We start from the raw sequence: 13,839 nt of genomic DNA, 5'->3' as shown, positions 1-13,839 counted from the left end.
TTATTATAGTAATTTTTTTTTTGAAGTAATATTTTATTATAGTAACTGATGTATCAAGTTTTATATCATCTATATATTTGATAAGTGAATAAAGAGATTTTATTATTTAAAAGTTAATTTTTTGAATTAGCAAATATCATTTCTCTCGTAAATGACCCCACGAAGTCTTAAAAGCTGGCCTTTTTTCCTTTTCCTTTCCTTAAATATAAATACCGAAACGACGAGCACGCCTTTCCGCGATGTTGGGTGGACAGTTTACTCGAAATCTTGCTTCGTCTCTGACTAAATGCTGTCGCCTTCTTCACGGGTAAATAGTACTCTCCATTCCACTTTTCCTATTAAGTACCAGTTTCATTTCTTCCTCTTCCTCTTGTTCTTGTTCTTGTTCCTTTTTTTAATTCGTTTTTATACCATTGAATATTTATACCCAAGTTTTGTTGTCTATATGTCTCCCTAGGGGATTGAAATATTGAATACCTCTTTTTATTGTTGTTTTTCTTCAAAAAAAAAAAAAGACCTATGGCCAATGGCTATCTGTATTGTAATATCTTGTCCTAGGTCTCTGGTGTTTGCTTGCCAGAATCCTTTTATATATGTCAGACACCGACACTCTTGCCTGTGTTCTTGTTAATTGTTATATAGAGAGCGACAGATGTACAGCCTAACATGGATACTTCTTGGCTACGTTTATCACATTTTACTTTTTCACGATTCGTGGATGTTAAATCTTCTCCCGAAAACTTAAACCGAGGGAAAATGGTGATTTAATCATATAGTTAAGTAAGCTATTTCTAACCTAAACGGCAGGTATATTATGAAGCAAGTTCGAACTCAGTATGTATCTCTAACATCAAGTTGAATCATCGTTCCTCCAATGGTTTAAGTAAAAATGGTGAATTTAACTACTTAATAATTACTTTTAACATTAGTTTTGTTACGAGTGAATGGTGACATCTACTTGATGAGGAACCAATTACAAACAACTCTAATTTAATTTTGTTGTGCGCATTCCATTCCTTGGTGGAGTTATGTTTGTTTTTCTCTCTCATGTCACCCGTTAAATCTTTAAAACTGCACAATGATATTTCGTAGGACTTTCAATATACAGTTTTGCGTTGTTTTATCAACTCTAAATATCATTTTTCTTTCTTTTCCTAATTCCAATGTTATTGGTGCAGATTGTCAGGCAAGGTTGAGAGTATGGATGGGAATAGCGAAGAACGAATAACCCGTGTTCTTTTTTGTGGGCCACATTTTCCGGCTTCTCATAATTACACGAGAGAATATTTGCGAAAGTACCCCTTCCTCCAGGTACTTCTCCTTGCTGCATTCGTTTCTTCCATCTTTTATGTGTGCCTGGCTTTTCTTTATACATTTGTTTTGAATATATCGAATTTGTGAGTGTTGTAAGCTTTGATTTTTCTTTTGATAAGTCCTTTTAGTAACCTTACAAGGAAATGAGATTCCGACCAAGAACAAAAGTCATTTGTGTTGAAGCATGGACACATATCATAGAAACGGCTTTTTTCTCTGATGTTTGACAGCCGTGTCCCCCCATCCCGTAATGTAAGTGGCCCCCATGTTACTTGGGGACCATTTTAATCCTGAGGGGTAGCTCAGCTGGTCCGGCTTTGGGTTTGCTCCCTAGTGGTCACTAGTTCGAGTCCCCTTAAGACCACTGGAGGTTTACCTGGCCGTTAACTTTAGGGCTTCATGGGATTAGTCGAGATGCGCGTAAGTTGGCCCGGACACCCACGGCTATAAAAAAAAAAAAAATAGTTTGGGGACCGTTTCCATCGCGGTCTTTATTATCAACTGCCTTCCTCTGTGTTTGGCGATATTACTTCCTCTGTGAAGGAAAGCTGTCTTTACATCCAGTTGCTCCAATTCTAGATTAAAATTGGCCACTAATGCCAACACTATCCTGGTGGGAAGTGTGCCTGATAACTGGGGAGATCACCTCATCATAATCCACCCCTTTGGATTAATTTTCAAATAACCCAAAAGAGGTTTTTTGTTTATTGAGCGGTCTCTAACCATGGATGGTGATAAATTTTTGAAGAAGAGGGATTCTTCTAAATTATAATCACGTCTAAAAGAAACTCATGCTGCTTTTATTAGTAAGACTACTTTTACAAAATGGGGTCAAGTAATGTGCTTTTATACTCAAAGTAACTCATAAAACAATAGTTTTTTTTTTTTTTACAAAATGGGGTCAAGTAGCATTTTCATTTTTAATCATCTCCTGGCATCCCATAGGTGACGTTGAAGAACTTCTTGAGTTTATTTTTCACTTTGATTTTATAAAATGACCCTAGTATTGGTGCTAAGCAGCTATATTTCAAATGTTGTAGGTTGATGAGGTTCCCATTGATGATGTGCCTAATTCTATATCAAAGTATCACATGTGTATTGTGAAAAGCATGAAGCTGGACTCAAATGTTATCTCTCTTGCAACTGAAATGAAGCTTATAATGCAGTATGGTGTAGGCCTGGATGGTAATTGTAATTTCTATTATTTACCATCATTTAACACATTTATTTTTGTTCTTATGAGTAATTTTCCTATATTACCTTAATAAAGGTGTTGATATTGATGCTGCTACGAAGTATGGAGTCAGAGTTGCTAGGATCCCAAGTCATGTAACTGGAAATGCAGCATCATGTGCAGAGATGGTTATATATCTGATTTTGGGCCTTCTTCGAAAGCAAGTATGCTAGTTCAAAACCAATGTAAAGATCATTACAACTTTTTCACAGTACAAACCAATTGATACACATATTGTATCATGACAACCGGAGGGGTAGAGAGAGGAGAAGAGAAGAAAGACAGGTTTTCTTGAAACTTTTCATAAGACTTTTTCCGCAATACATGAGTGACGAGTGGAACCACTTTTGGAGTGAGAAATTGGAAACTCAATTTAATTGCATTTGATGATTGTGGTTAGTTATTCCATGTAAAATTAGAGACTACGTTTCTATTAAATTTGAAGATAAAAATCGTTTGTTGGGGTTTTTGTTTTTATGTTGGTTGGGATGGCCTTTTACATGCATGTGTATACACTCCTAAGTCTGGCTTTGCTTCTTTTCTATGAGGTCCTAGTGCTTTATGATTATGGGAGTAGCCTTACACCCAATGTTTATCTTTGCTCCCAGGGTCTGAATTTCTTGTATGTTCATTTTGTCTGTAATTTTCATTATTTTTGCAGAATGAGATGCAAATTGCAGTAGAGCAGAGAAGGCTCGGAGAACCAGTTGGTGAAACACTATTTGGAAAAACCGTGAGTTGCGGCTATCATTTTTTTTTTTTTAAGTACAGAGATAAATAAAAGTTGCGGCTATCATCTTCAACCACCCAGATAAATGCATTAATTTTAAAGTTTTTTTTTTTCCCTGAATTCTGTTCTTTGGAAATAAATTGTGATATCCAAAAAAAAAATAGCAGAAGTTGAGATGTAGCCTAAAGGAAAATGAAAGAACATTTTAGGGTGTTTTGACAGGGATTTCACATGTAATTAAAAAAAATACTGTTAATGTTCAGCAACAAGGATTCTTGAATATTTTAGTATTTTGCAAATTAAGCTATCCTGGAGGGATTCAGCCGGCCTTTTAAATATTGTTTTAACATCAAGATTACATATCATAATTTTTTTCTATACCATGATTTCCTGCATGTTCACTTTGATATTTAATTTTTCATTTGCAAAGTGTGTTGAGACTAAGATTTAGGCCTTTAAGACCAATATATGATCCAGTTCTGGTGCATTATGAAGCCATTTTAGATCAACACAGTTCTCTTTTTTGGAAACTCAATAAGGTGGTCCTAAAAAAATTCTTGGCCATGAGCTACTGAGAAATTAGAGGTCACAAAGTTTTTGTGTTTGGGTTTAAAGATAATTGTATTCCATGTCTCTTTTGGTGATTTTACTTATGTTTGGCGAAATGAAGAAACAAAGCTTGATATTTTTTAAAATTTGAGGTAACAAAACCTCTTACAGCTTCTGGGATGATGTGGTTCAAGTTACGTTTGCAGGGGTCATCTATTGCATAATTACTTGTTCATATAGATGTCTATTGACAGGTTGATGATCAGATATGCTTGTTAACCAAATAGATTGGCATTAACTGTCTTAATTTTTAAAATCATGATATTGAGGGGCAAGGGAGCAACAAGGTTCATTACCCCACTTAAGATTAGCGAAACAATTTTGATTTTTACTGAGTTTTTACTAGGAATAATCAGTTTGATGGAAATTGCTAGGAAGATGGACTTTTAAATAACAGCAGCTTAATCTTGCTTTGGCTACTGTATCAAACCAAGTCTCTGTAATTTGTCCTGCAACCTGTGCAGAAGGGATGCAGGTGTGACTTGTTACATTTGCTAAAAAATATGACATATGTAATCGGGGATTCTAAGGTTCCAATATCAATCCCATTATACATCAGCATCAGTGGTACTATCAAGTCTTGACCTACACCAGTGTTAGTGTAATTTTTTTTGGTGACATATTGATCTATACAAGTGTTGTAACTCAATGTTGACTACAAATACCTTTCGGTGTGCACATGTTGGTGGTGTGATGTTCACCATTATGAATTGGGCTATGGGATAATGTTTTCTCTGACAATACAGGTCTTCATTATGGGATTTGGAAATATCGGCATTGACTTGGCAAAGCGTTTGCGACCTTTTGGTGTGAAAATTATTGCTACAAAACGGAGCTGGGAGGCACAATCACAAGACTCTTGCCAGTCTAATGGTATGCAAGGGCATAAGCAAGAAGGGTAAAATTTGTTGCCGGATAAAGCTTTATTCTTTATGTTTCATTTTAACATACAGATGTTCCAGGTCCAAATAGTACCACAAATGATTTGATTGATGAAAAAGGTGTTCATGAAGATATTCACGAGTTTGCAAGCAATGCAGATATCGTCGTTTGTTGCTTAAATTTAAATAGTGAAACGGTAAGATTGGTCATTTTGTTAGTAGTTTTTTCCATATACTCTTGCCTTGAATGGTAACTTTTGTGTTACACAAACTCCTGCACCAAAATTGGAAATGCTGGAAAGACAATTATTATTGTTGTTGTATTATTTTACATGAAAAGAACACACTTGTGATGCAGAAATGGCACTAGATGCTTACTAATCTCACTTTCTAATCCTTGTCAGACACGTGAGGGAAATGTCCTTCGATAAGGAAGTTCCATTCAAATTCTATGTGGAAGTGTCCAATATTTCACTTTCTAAAATGTTCTTATATTTTGTCTACTTTGAATTTCAGGCTGGCACTGTAAACAAGAAATTCATATCTTCAATGAGAAAGGTTTGTTTTTTATGCACTGGTGGTATATGTGAGAAACATCATTTTAGTTAGTGATGCATAAATTTCATATTTTTGCAATGTTCAATCAACCAGCATTTTTGAGAAAGCATAACGTGTAAAGAAGGTAGAGAAAATATTGACCGAGAAAGCTCAACCAGCAGTTTCTGAAGTTGGACTGAGGGTTTCCTTCATCTTATTCACATTTTAACTTAACAAATGCCTGAAGTTTGGTGAACTGATTGTAAACTATCATTAGGTGAAAACGTTATTTTCTGAACATTAGCATTATAAAATATCTCACATCAAATTCTGATAAGTGGAGTCTTAGGCTCATGTCCCTGTCATTTTATTGCTTATTCAGGGTGCCCTTATAGTAAATATTGCTCGAGGAGGTGTTCTGGACTATGAGGCTGTTCTTGATCACCTCAAGTCTGGCCACTTGGGAGGCTTGGGCATTGATGTTGCTTGGACCGAGCCATTTGATCCTAATGATCCAATTTTGAAATTCAAGAATGTTCTAATCACACCTCATGTTGGTGGAGTTACAGAATTTTCTTACAGATCCATGGCTAAGGTATGCACCTTACTAAATCTACTGGATACACTTGCTTAGATAATGTTTTCCTACCCAAAAAAGAAGAAGTAGACAGCAGTTTCCATGCCTTTCCCTAGTTTCTATTTAACAGTCCAACAAATAGATGATTTGTGCATTCTGTGAGTAATGCATATTTCACCATGGACCTGACCACCTTTATTCTTTGCTAATTTTAAAACAGGTTGTCGGCGATGTTGCTCTTCAACTTCATGCAGGCATTCCTTTGACGGGGATAGAAATTGTCAACTGATAACAGTAAAGAGAATTGTTTGATTGTGTAGAGCAATAAGCTCTTAGTCTGAAAAGAGTCGGATGAGGGAGGAGTAAGGCTTGGTGGATATTGGGTTATAGCGTAGTGGGAATGATTAATAAACCTCATAAATCAAGTGATGAAGTCACTTTTCTTTTTTCTCCTTTTTTATTTTATGTTTTTGGAATAACCAAAATAACCTTCTATTATTATTATTATTATTATTATTATTGCTGCCATTCTTGTGTGCTTCTTCGACGCAAAACGCCTCTCCTCTTCTGTTTGTTTGTTTGTCAACTTCCTTGAATTTCATCAAGTTTGTCGTATTTCCAAATTATAGTCGAGTAAAAAGCCTTACCTAAGCTGTACCATCCCCACCATGTGATAGCTCTCTCTCTCTCTCTCTCTCTCTCTCACGTGACGAACCCAGCAACAGACAGCTTACTTTGACGAAAATTTCCAAAACCATTAGATAAAAAAGATACATCAAGCACAGTGCGTTTGGCACGAAAAACTTGTGCAGTTACTTTATAGATCTTTTTTTATTTTTTAAAGAAAAATAAAACTAATTATCAAATATCAACTAAGATCCCGTTACGCGTCTCATTCTAAAACGCAACAATCCAATTTATTAATGTATCAATTCGAAAGAAGCTCTATATTCAATAAAGTAATACGAATAACTTTAGAAATAACTTTAAATGAATAAAATTAACTCTAGAGTCATTTTCTTGTTAGCTATTTGATCAATGCTTACTACTCTATGAGTAGGTATTTTATTTTCATAATTATTATTATTATCTTCTCTCTCTCTCTCTCCCCTGTGTTCCATGCAGCTTTTTATCTACGCTTCATAATCAAACACCAACTACTTATTCTGACTCTGATGAACCTCCGGAGCTTTGTTTCCACAAAAGGCATTCAACGCGGGAGAAAAAGTCGTCTTCTTTTAATCACTTCCTCCCGACTTGGAATTTACGCGACACCATTGTCGCTAAAAGATCATGTAGTTAGTTATATGTCTCTTAAATATCAGTATTGTTTTTCAGATTTTCTAATACTGTTCTTAAAGCAATCTTAACTATTCTTTTTTTAATATATAGTTTATATTTGATCATGTCAATATTTCTCCTACTTCAAATTTCTTCAATTAATACATCACGCCAAATTTTCTACCAAAGTAATAAAATCAAAACCACTTAATTAAAAATATATATATAAAAAAAAAAAATTTCATTAGTCACTATTCCATACTCTACCTCAAAGATTCTATAAAAATCACCCAACACTCTGTAGAGTGTAGTGTTCTTAAATTAGAAAAATGTAAATATAGTGTGAATATTTAATGCAAAATCTTGATACCTGATTTGTTGGCTATTTCTGTCCTTTTTAAGCCAAGACCTGCAAATCTACATGCATTATCTTATCTTTGCAGATACTATATGACCTCATCTCTTTATACCATCTCTAGTTCTCTGTCCTCCTATCAGAGCCACACCGTCGACATATCACACTCCCTCTCCAGTCTCCATCTCTCTGTAGGTTTGTGCCTCACTGCCTCTACATCCTGTCCCCCCTAGAGTTTCGTAGTACACAGTACAATTCCAAGAGCAGAGTAAAAGATGAATAGTTACTCAAAGATTAGCATCCCAAAGTCGAGGTCCGTAGATTTCTCGGACCTCGACTCTCCTCTTCAAACACCCAAACTCATTTCAAACAACTCTAAAAACCAAGAGATGACACAAAACCAAAACATCAGAAAAACCCTGACCCATGTCTCGTTTCCTGAGCAAGAACTGCATGAAGATGGTTCGGGGGAGATATTTGGGGTGATTTTGAGCAGAACCTGTTCTGTTTCATCTGCTACTTCCAAGGCGTTAAGGGCTGAGAAATTACAAAAGAATTCGTCGTTGGAGAGGGTAGTGAGGAGGGCATTATCAATGAGTAGGTCGACTTCGGTTTCAGAGGGTTATCATAGGATGCACCACCAATGTGATCCACTCGTTGATGACTATTCGAGCGCAACGCATGCAAGAAGATCAAAGAACAAGAGATCAGGCAAGATCCTTAAAGCCTGTAGGCGCCTCTTTGGGTTTTAGTCTACTTCCCTCTTCGTAATTGTTGCAGGTTTTATATATAATTAAATCAATCATGTTTTGTTCCTAAGCCAAAAAAGGTTCAAAGATTGCTTTTTCTTTACTTTTTTATATAAAAAAAATAGAAGAATCGTTCAAAGAGTTAACTCCTCACATATATGAGTAAAGATCTAAAATATTCACTCCTCACAAATATGAAAAGGCAATGATCTATAACATTCTGCTTTGCTCGTAAAATTTTATCCAAGTGGTTCTTAAACTTTAGCACGTCTTAAAGGTCCTTACTTTTATTGGAATTGTGGCTATATATTATATATATATACGTACATGGAGATTTCGAATTTGTTGAAATTTTCCATTTGAGCTCTGTCTGAGACCTAGAACACTCCCCAGTTCCAATGTTATTATATGGAAGTAGTTCTAGATTTCTTTGATGGTAAAGTTTCGAAGGTCATAGTTAGGTGACCAACCGTTTTTGTGGCCTTACCCTTTGATTTTCCTAGTTAGAAGTCGGAGGTATAAACCATATGTTCAAGAAGTAAAGTGTTTATATTCATTACTAAATTTCGTCATTATCTCGGTATATTCTTGGAAGTACTTATTAAATATTAGAGAATAAGATCGATTCATTTATATGATTTCAGTACCAAGAGTTTTACGCTAACGATTCCAAGAATTTATGCCATCTTCTAACAATAATTTTATCCCTTCTCTAAAATCACGTCGGTCATTAGATCGTACGAACAGGATTGCCCGGAGTCACGATGTACATCACACCTAGCAAAATCACATTCACATCCCATGCACATAGCCTGTACAGAACAACACAAAATATACAAGTTCACATTGTCACCCAACGTCATCAAAATTATTTGAATTACTTGGTATCAGTGAAATCCGCGTCGATTACTTCCCCATCAGCAGCTTTCCCAGTGGAGCCAGATGACCCACGCTGAGTGCCAGATGCATGCCCGACTCCCGGTTGGCCAGGCTGGTTATAGAGGAACTGCCCCAGCTGCATAACTTCTTGATTCAGTGCAGCCATTGCATTTTTAATGGCTTGGGTTAATCCACCAGAGATGGCATCCTTGAGCTCTTTCAGTTTAGCTTCCACCTTCCCCTTGACTGCGGCAGGGACTTTGTCTCCCAGCTCTTTAAGCTGCTTCTCAGTTTGGTACACAACAGAATCTGCTTGGTTCTTTGTGTCTATGGCATCCCTCTTCTCCTTATCTTCCTTTGCAAACTTCTCAGCTTCTTTAACCATTCTATCCACCTGCATCATTTATCATTCGTACATCCAAAAATGAGGTCTAACACGGTCAGGTTACTTTTTGATTTTTTAACAGGTCCTACTCCTAGTTATAGCTTCATAAGTAGAATATAAATTTTGAACATTTCCTTGTAACTTGGTACAACAGATTATGTTTATCAAAAAAAAAAAAAAAAAAGTGTATGTTTTACGGGTGCTACAGCTATAAGATTGTCGTATCAGGAACAAAGTGAAGATTAAGAACTGAAAAAAACCATATTCTGCCAACAATGGTCAATGGCTGTATATTAAAGTATGAAATCTTCTAGAACTACAAAATATATCAGCAGTCTGCATTTACACTTGTTATAGATGTCATTTCTCAAATAGGTTAATAACAACAATTAATACAAGATAAATTGGGTTTCCGGTTCATTCAAACCCACTCAATAAACAAAAATCTCGAGTTCAAATTCATTCTAGTAACATCTCTAGCCAATAGCTTCAACCACTTCAAATCTAATTCATTATTCACGCCTTAGGTTAAGCACTAAAATTTGCTATCCCCAGTTTTTGAAAAACTCTACCAAAATTTTTTAACAGTTCTTTTGAATGCATACCTCATCGCTGGGCAAGGTACTAGCACCGGTTATGGTAATGTCTTGCTTCTTTCCAGTTCCCTTATCAATAGCAGTGACAGAAAGTATACCATTTGCATCAATATCGAATTTCACCTCAATTTGAGGAACTCCACGAGGGGCAGGTGGGATGCCATCTAAGCGAAAACTTCCGAGGGATTTGTTGTCCCTCACAAGCTCTCTCTCACCCTGACAGACATTAATCTCTACACTGGTCTGTCCATCTGCTGCTGTGGAGAACACCTCTGATTTGGAAGTTGGTAAAGTTGTGTTCCGTGGGATAATCTTTGTCATTACACCACCCAAAGTTTCGAGGCCGAGAGACAAAGGTGTGACATCCAAGAGCACAATGTCACTGACTTCTCCAGCTAAAACACCAGCCTGTAAACAAAGGCCATAGACACAAGTATCAACATATCAACGGTTGGTGCGAGTTCCACTAAACATTATGGCAATCGTTACCAGACTAAGGCCCTATTTAGATAGTGGAAGTGTTTCATCTCATCTCATCATTACAATTTTTTCAAATTTTCACACAATATATAATATTAAAAAATAATATTCTAACAATATTTTATTCAACTTTTAACTTTCATTTCAACTCATCTCATCTCAACTCACTATAGAAACGGCACCTAAAAAGTTTTGTTCCATGTTGTATGTTGTTTTTTAATCTCTTTGTGGATAGAGTATTTCTCATTTTCTTATGCTTTTGATGTTTCCTTTTTTTTCTCATTTCTCATTTCTCATTTATTAAAAGAGAAATACTCTAACTACAAAGAGATTACACAAAAGTAATTCCACAAACTCATGTGGTTTAATGTGATTCGTCAGTTTGTAAAGTTATTTTTATTGTAAGGTAGATCTAACGAATCACACGAAATCACGTTAGTTTGTGGGATTACTTTGTGTAACCTGTTTGTAGATGTAGCAGTTATTTTAAGAAAAGAACAAACCTGAACTGCAGCACCTAGGGCTACAACTTCATCAGGATTTACTGTCGCATTGGGTTCTTTTCCAGTTATCTTCCTCACAAGCTCCTGAACAGCTGGAATACGAGTTGAACCACCGACAAGGATTACTTCATCTATATCTTTGAAAGAAATCTTTGCATCTCTCAAGGCAGATTCCACTGGTCCTCGTAGCCTATGGAAAAGTAGATTGCGGTTGTAAGCCACTTGAACTTAAGCAGGCAAGTAGACACCCGGATTGCAGAAATTCATAATCATAAAAAGGAAAATTCAATTAATGGAAATCAAGCAAACTGGTATTTGGATATGAGAATTACTCTATTCCCGAACACACACACACACACAGGGAAAGCATAGAGTGCTAGTTGACAGAAGGCAATACCTGTCTAGCAAATCTGAACACAATTCTTCGAATTGAGCCCTTGTCAGGGTGGCTTCAATGTGTTTAGGGCCATCAGCAGTGGCAGTAATGAAAGGTAAACTGGAAAAACAAAGGCTTTCTTAGGGATCATGCCTAAGATACAGATTCACTTATAGAAAGAAGGCCCAGAAATAGCCATATCTACATATATATAAAAGAAAAAGAGAGAAATATCCATATACTTAATATTGGTCTGAGTCAAAGATGACAGCTCTATCTTTGCTTTCTCAGCAGCCTCTGTCAGGCGTTGTAGAGCTTGCTTGTCTTTCCGAAGATCTATGCCTTCATCTCTCTTAAAATTTCCGGCAAGCCAATCAACTATTCTCTGTTTCAATTTTTTTTAGAAAAAGAAAAATACAAATGATACAACGTAATAGAGTCACTATAACTCAGAAAACAAAGATTATGAGCTAAGAGCTACTTATGGTCTTGTTTCAACCTTATCAAAATCATCACCTCCCAGATGCGTGTCACCAGAGGTAGAAAGTACCTCAAATACTCCATCACCAACCTCAAGAACTGCACAGGAAAAACATATATATGTTTATGCAAATCTGAACACAAATCAGGCAGGGATGTCTTGGTCTCCACAACCTTTTTTTAAAATCTTTCACTTGAACAATTGTAACGTTTTGCTCTGTTTTAGTACCTTAAATTCAGGAATAAGGACTACGCCAAACTTGTATCTCGAACTTGTATAAATCATTTCTTGAAGAACAAACACCGTGTGTGACCACGTGTAAAATAGAGTAAGTGACAACTGGCTACAAGTAGGTTGCAGTGACGATTACATACTTGAAACATCAAAGGTGCCACCTCCAAGGTCAAAGACGAGAATGGTCTCGTTTTTTTTCTTGCCAAATCCATAAGCAAGCGAAGCAGCAGTGGGTTCGTTAATAATTCGTAGAACCTCCAACCCAGCAATGCGACCAGCATCTTTTGTTGCCGTCCTCTGAGAATCATTGAAATACGCCGGCACCGTAATCACCGCTTTGCTCACATCATCGTTCAGAAACTTGGAGGCATCGTCCACCAGCTTTCTCAAAACCTGAATACACGACCAAGAACTCACGTGGATACTCCATAGATCGCTTATATAATAAAGGAGGAATTAAAAATGAACTTACCTGGGCAGAGATTTCCTCGGGGGCGAATTGCTTGCCGATAGCTGGGCATACGAGCTTGACGTTGCCATTGTCGTCGCCAACTACCTTGTAGGAGATCTGTTTGGCCTCCTCGTCCACCTCCCAAATCTTTCTCCCGATGAACCGCTTCACGGAGTAGAAAGTGTTCTCCGGATTCACCACCGCCTGCCTCTTAGCGATCTGCCCTACCAGCCTGTCCCCCTTCTTCGTGTAGGCCACCACGGACGGCGTCGTTCTCTGCCCCTCCGCGTTGGTAACGATCGTCGGCTTTCCACCCTCCATCGCCGCCACCGCTGAGTTCGTAGTTCCCAGGTCTATCCCCACCACCTTCTCGCACACCACCGCCAAGCCACCACGGCCTGAGGACTTCAGCTTCGGAACGGTTGTCGTACATTTTGTTCTCACCCGCTCCCCGAAGAACAACACAGATATCTTTCCGTTTGGTTTATGGGAAAGTGAAGGAGGATGAATGGAATTGCCAAGAAAAGAAAGGTGTGTTGATGAAGTTGTCATAGTTATACTTAATTCCCGCGAAATGATGAGTTCAAGGAGTGTAAATAATTAAGAGATTCATCGTGAAGTTTGGTGTTCTCAGGTTCTTCAAGGAAGAAGGGTGTGCAGTGAAGTGAAGAAGGGAGTGAGACACAGATCGGCCGGTCTTCTCCATTGAGAGAGAGAGAGAGAGAGAGAGAGACTCCGTCACTCCAGCCGAGAGTAGTAGAGACGTGTTGCTTTTTCATGGGTAACTCTCTTTCTACTACTAAATTCTAGTTCTTTCCTCCCAGCATGTGGACACTTCCAGAATGCTATTGTCCTCCAAGTTCCAACCTCGAAGCGTCATTGCTTCGAAAATGAGAAAAACATATATTCCAAAATTAGAAAAACATGTCAATTGGAAAATGAGAATAACATATATATATATATATATATGCCAAAATTCAAAATACACATTAAGATTTAGAACCTTAAAAATAAAAATTATACATATAAATAACCTAAAATCACTAAAAAAAAATAAAAAGTGAAGAAGACTGATTCTTCCACCAATATGAAGGGATGCCACGTCTTGGTCTAATTTGTCCTCTTGGTCATTGCTCATTTTCTAGCCTCATTTACGTTGTGATTGGGCTGGCATTTAAAGCCCACCT

The 13,839-nt window shown here is 37.1% G+C and overlaps 2 protein-coding genes across 4 annotated transcripts; one reads left to right on the top strand and one right to left on the bottom strand.

Annotated features, from left to right (window-relative positions):
• Positions 1–228: 228 nt before the first annotated feature.
• LOC109005179 (hydroxypyruvate reductase) lies at positions 229–6,370 on the top strand. 3 transcript variants are annotated; one of them, XM_018983983.2, is made up of 10 exons: positions 229–307; positions 1,179–1,311; positions 2,355–2,499; positions 2,585–2,712; positions 3,210–3,281; positions 4,634–4,760; positions 4,850–4,965; positions 5,285–5,326; positions 5,688–5,900; positions 6,103–6,370. In XM_018983983.2, exons 1-10 carry the CDS (start codon positions 240–242, stop codon positions 6,169–6,171), a joined length of 1,113 nt encoding a protein of 370 aa, XP_018839528.2. In that variant the 5' UTR covers positions 229–239; the 3' UTR covers positions 6,172–6,370. The 3 variants fall into 3 exon arrangements, with proteins under 3 accessions (XP_018839528.2, XP_018839527.2, XP_035551338.1); XM_018983982.2 differs by having other exon boundaries at positions 4,841–4,965; XM_035695445.1 differs by lacking the exon at positions 229–307 and adding an exon at positions 409–834 and having other exon boundaries at positions 4,841–4,965.
• A 2,587-nt stretch (positions 6,371–8,957) lies between these two features.
• Positions 8,958–13,498, bottom strand: LOC109005180 (stromal 70 kDa heat shock-related protein, chloroplastic-like). Its single transcript, XM_035682624.1, has 8 exons — positions 12,674–13,498; positions 12,342–12,594; positions 11,986–12,065; positions 11,729–11,871; positions 11,508–11,606; positions 11,111–11,300; positions 10,137–10,535; positions 8,958–9,540 (listed from the first exon to the last, which is right to left on the bottom strand). The coding sequence occupies exons 1-8, from the start codon at positions 13,202–13,204 to the stop codon at positions 9,145–9,147; spliced, it is 2,091 nt and encodes a 696-aa protein (XP_035538517.1). The 5' UTR covers positions 13,205–13,498; the 3' UTR covers positions 8,958–9,144.
• Between the last annotated feature and the right edge of the window lie 341 nt (positions 13,499–13,839).

The sequence above is a fragment of the Juglans regia genome, chromosome 11 (genome assembly GCF_001411555.2).
Source record: "Juglans regia cultivar Chandler chromosome 11, Walnut 2.0, whole genome shotgun sequence".
NCBI lineage: Eukaryota > Viridiplantae > Streptophyta > Magnoliopsida > Fagales > Juglandaceae > Juglans > Juglans regia.
This window is presented reverse-complemented; position numbering and strand designations above follow the sequence as displayed.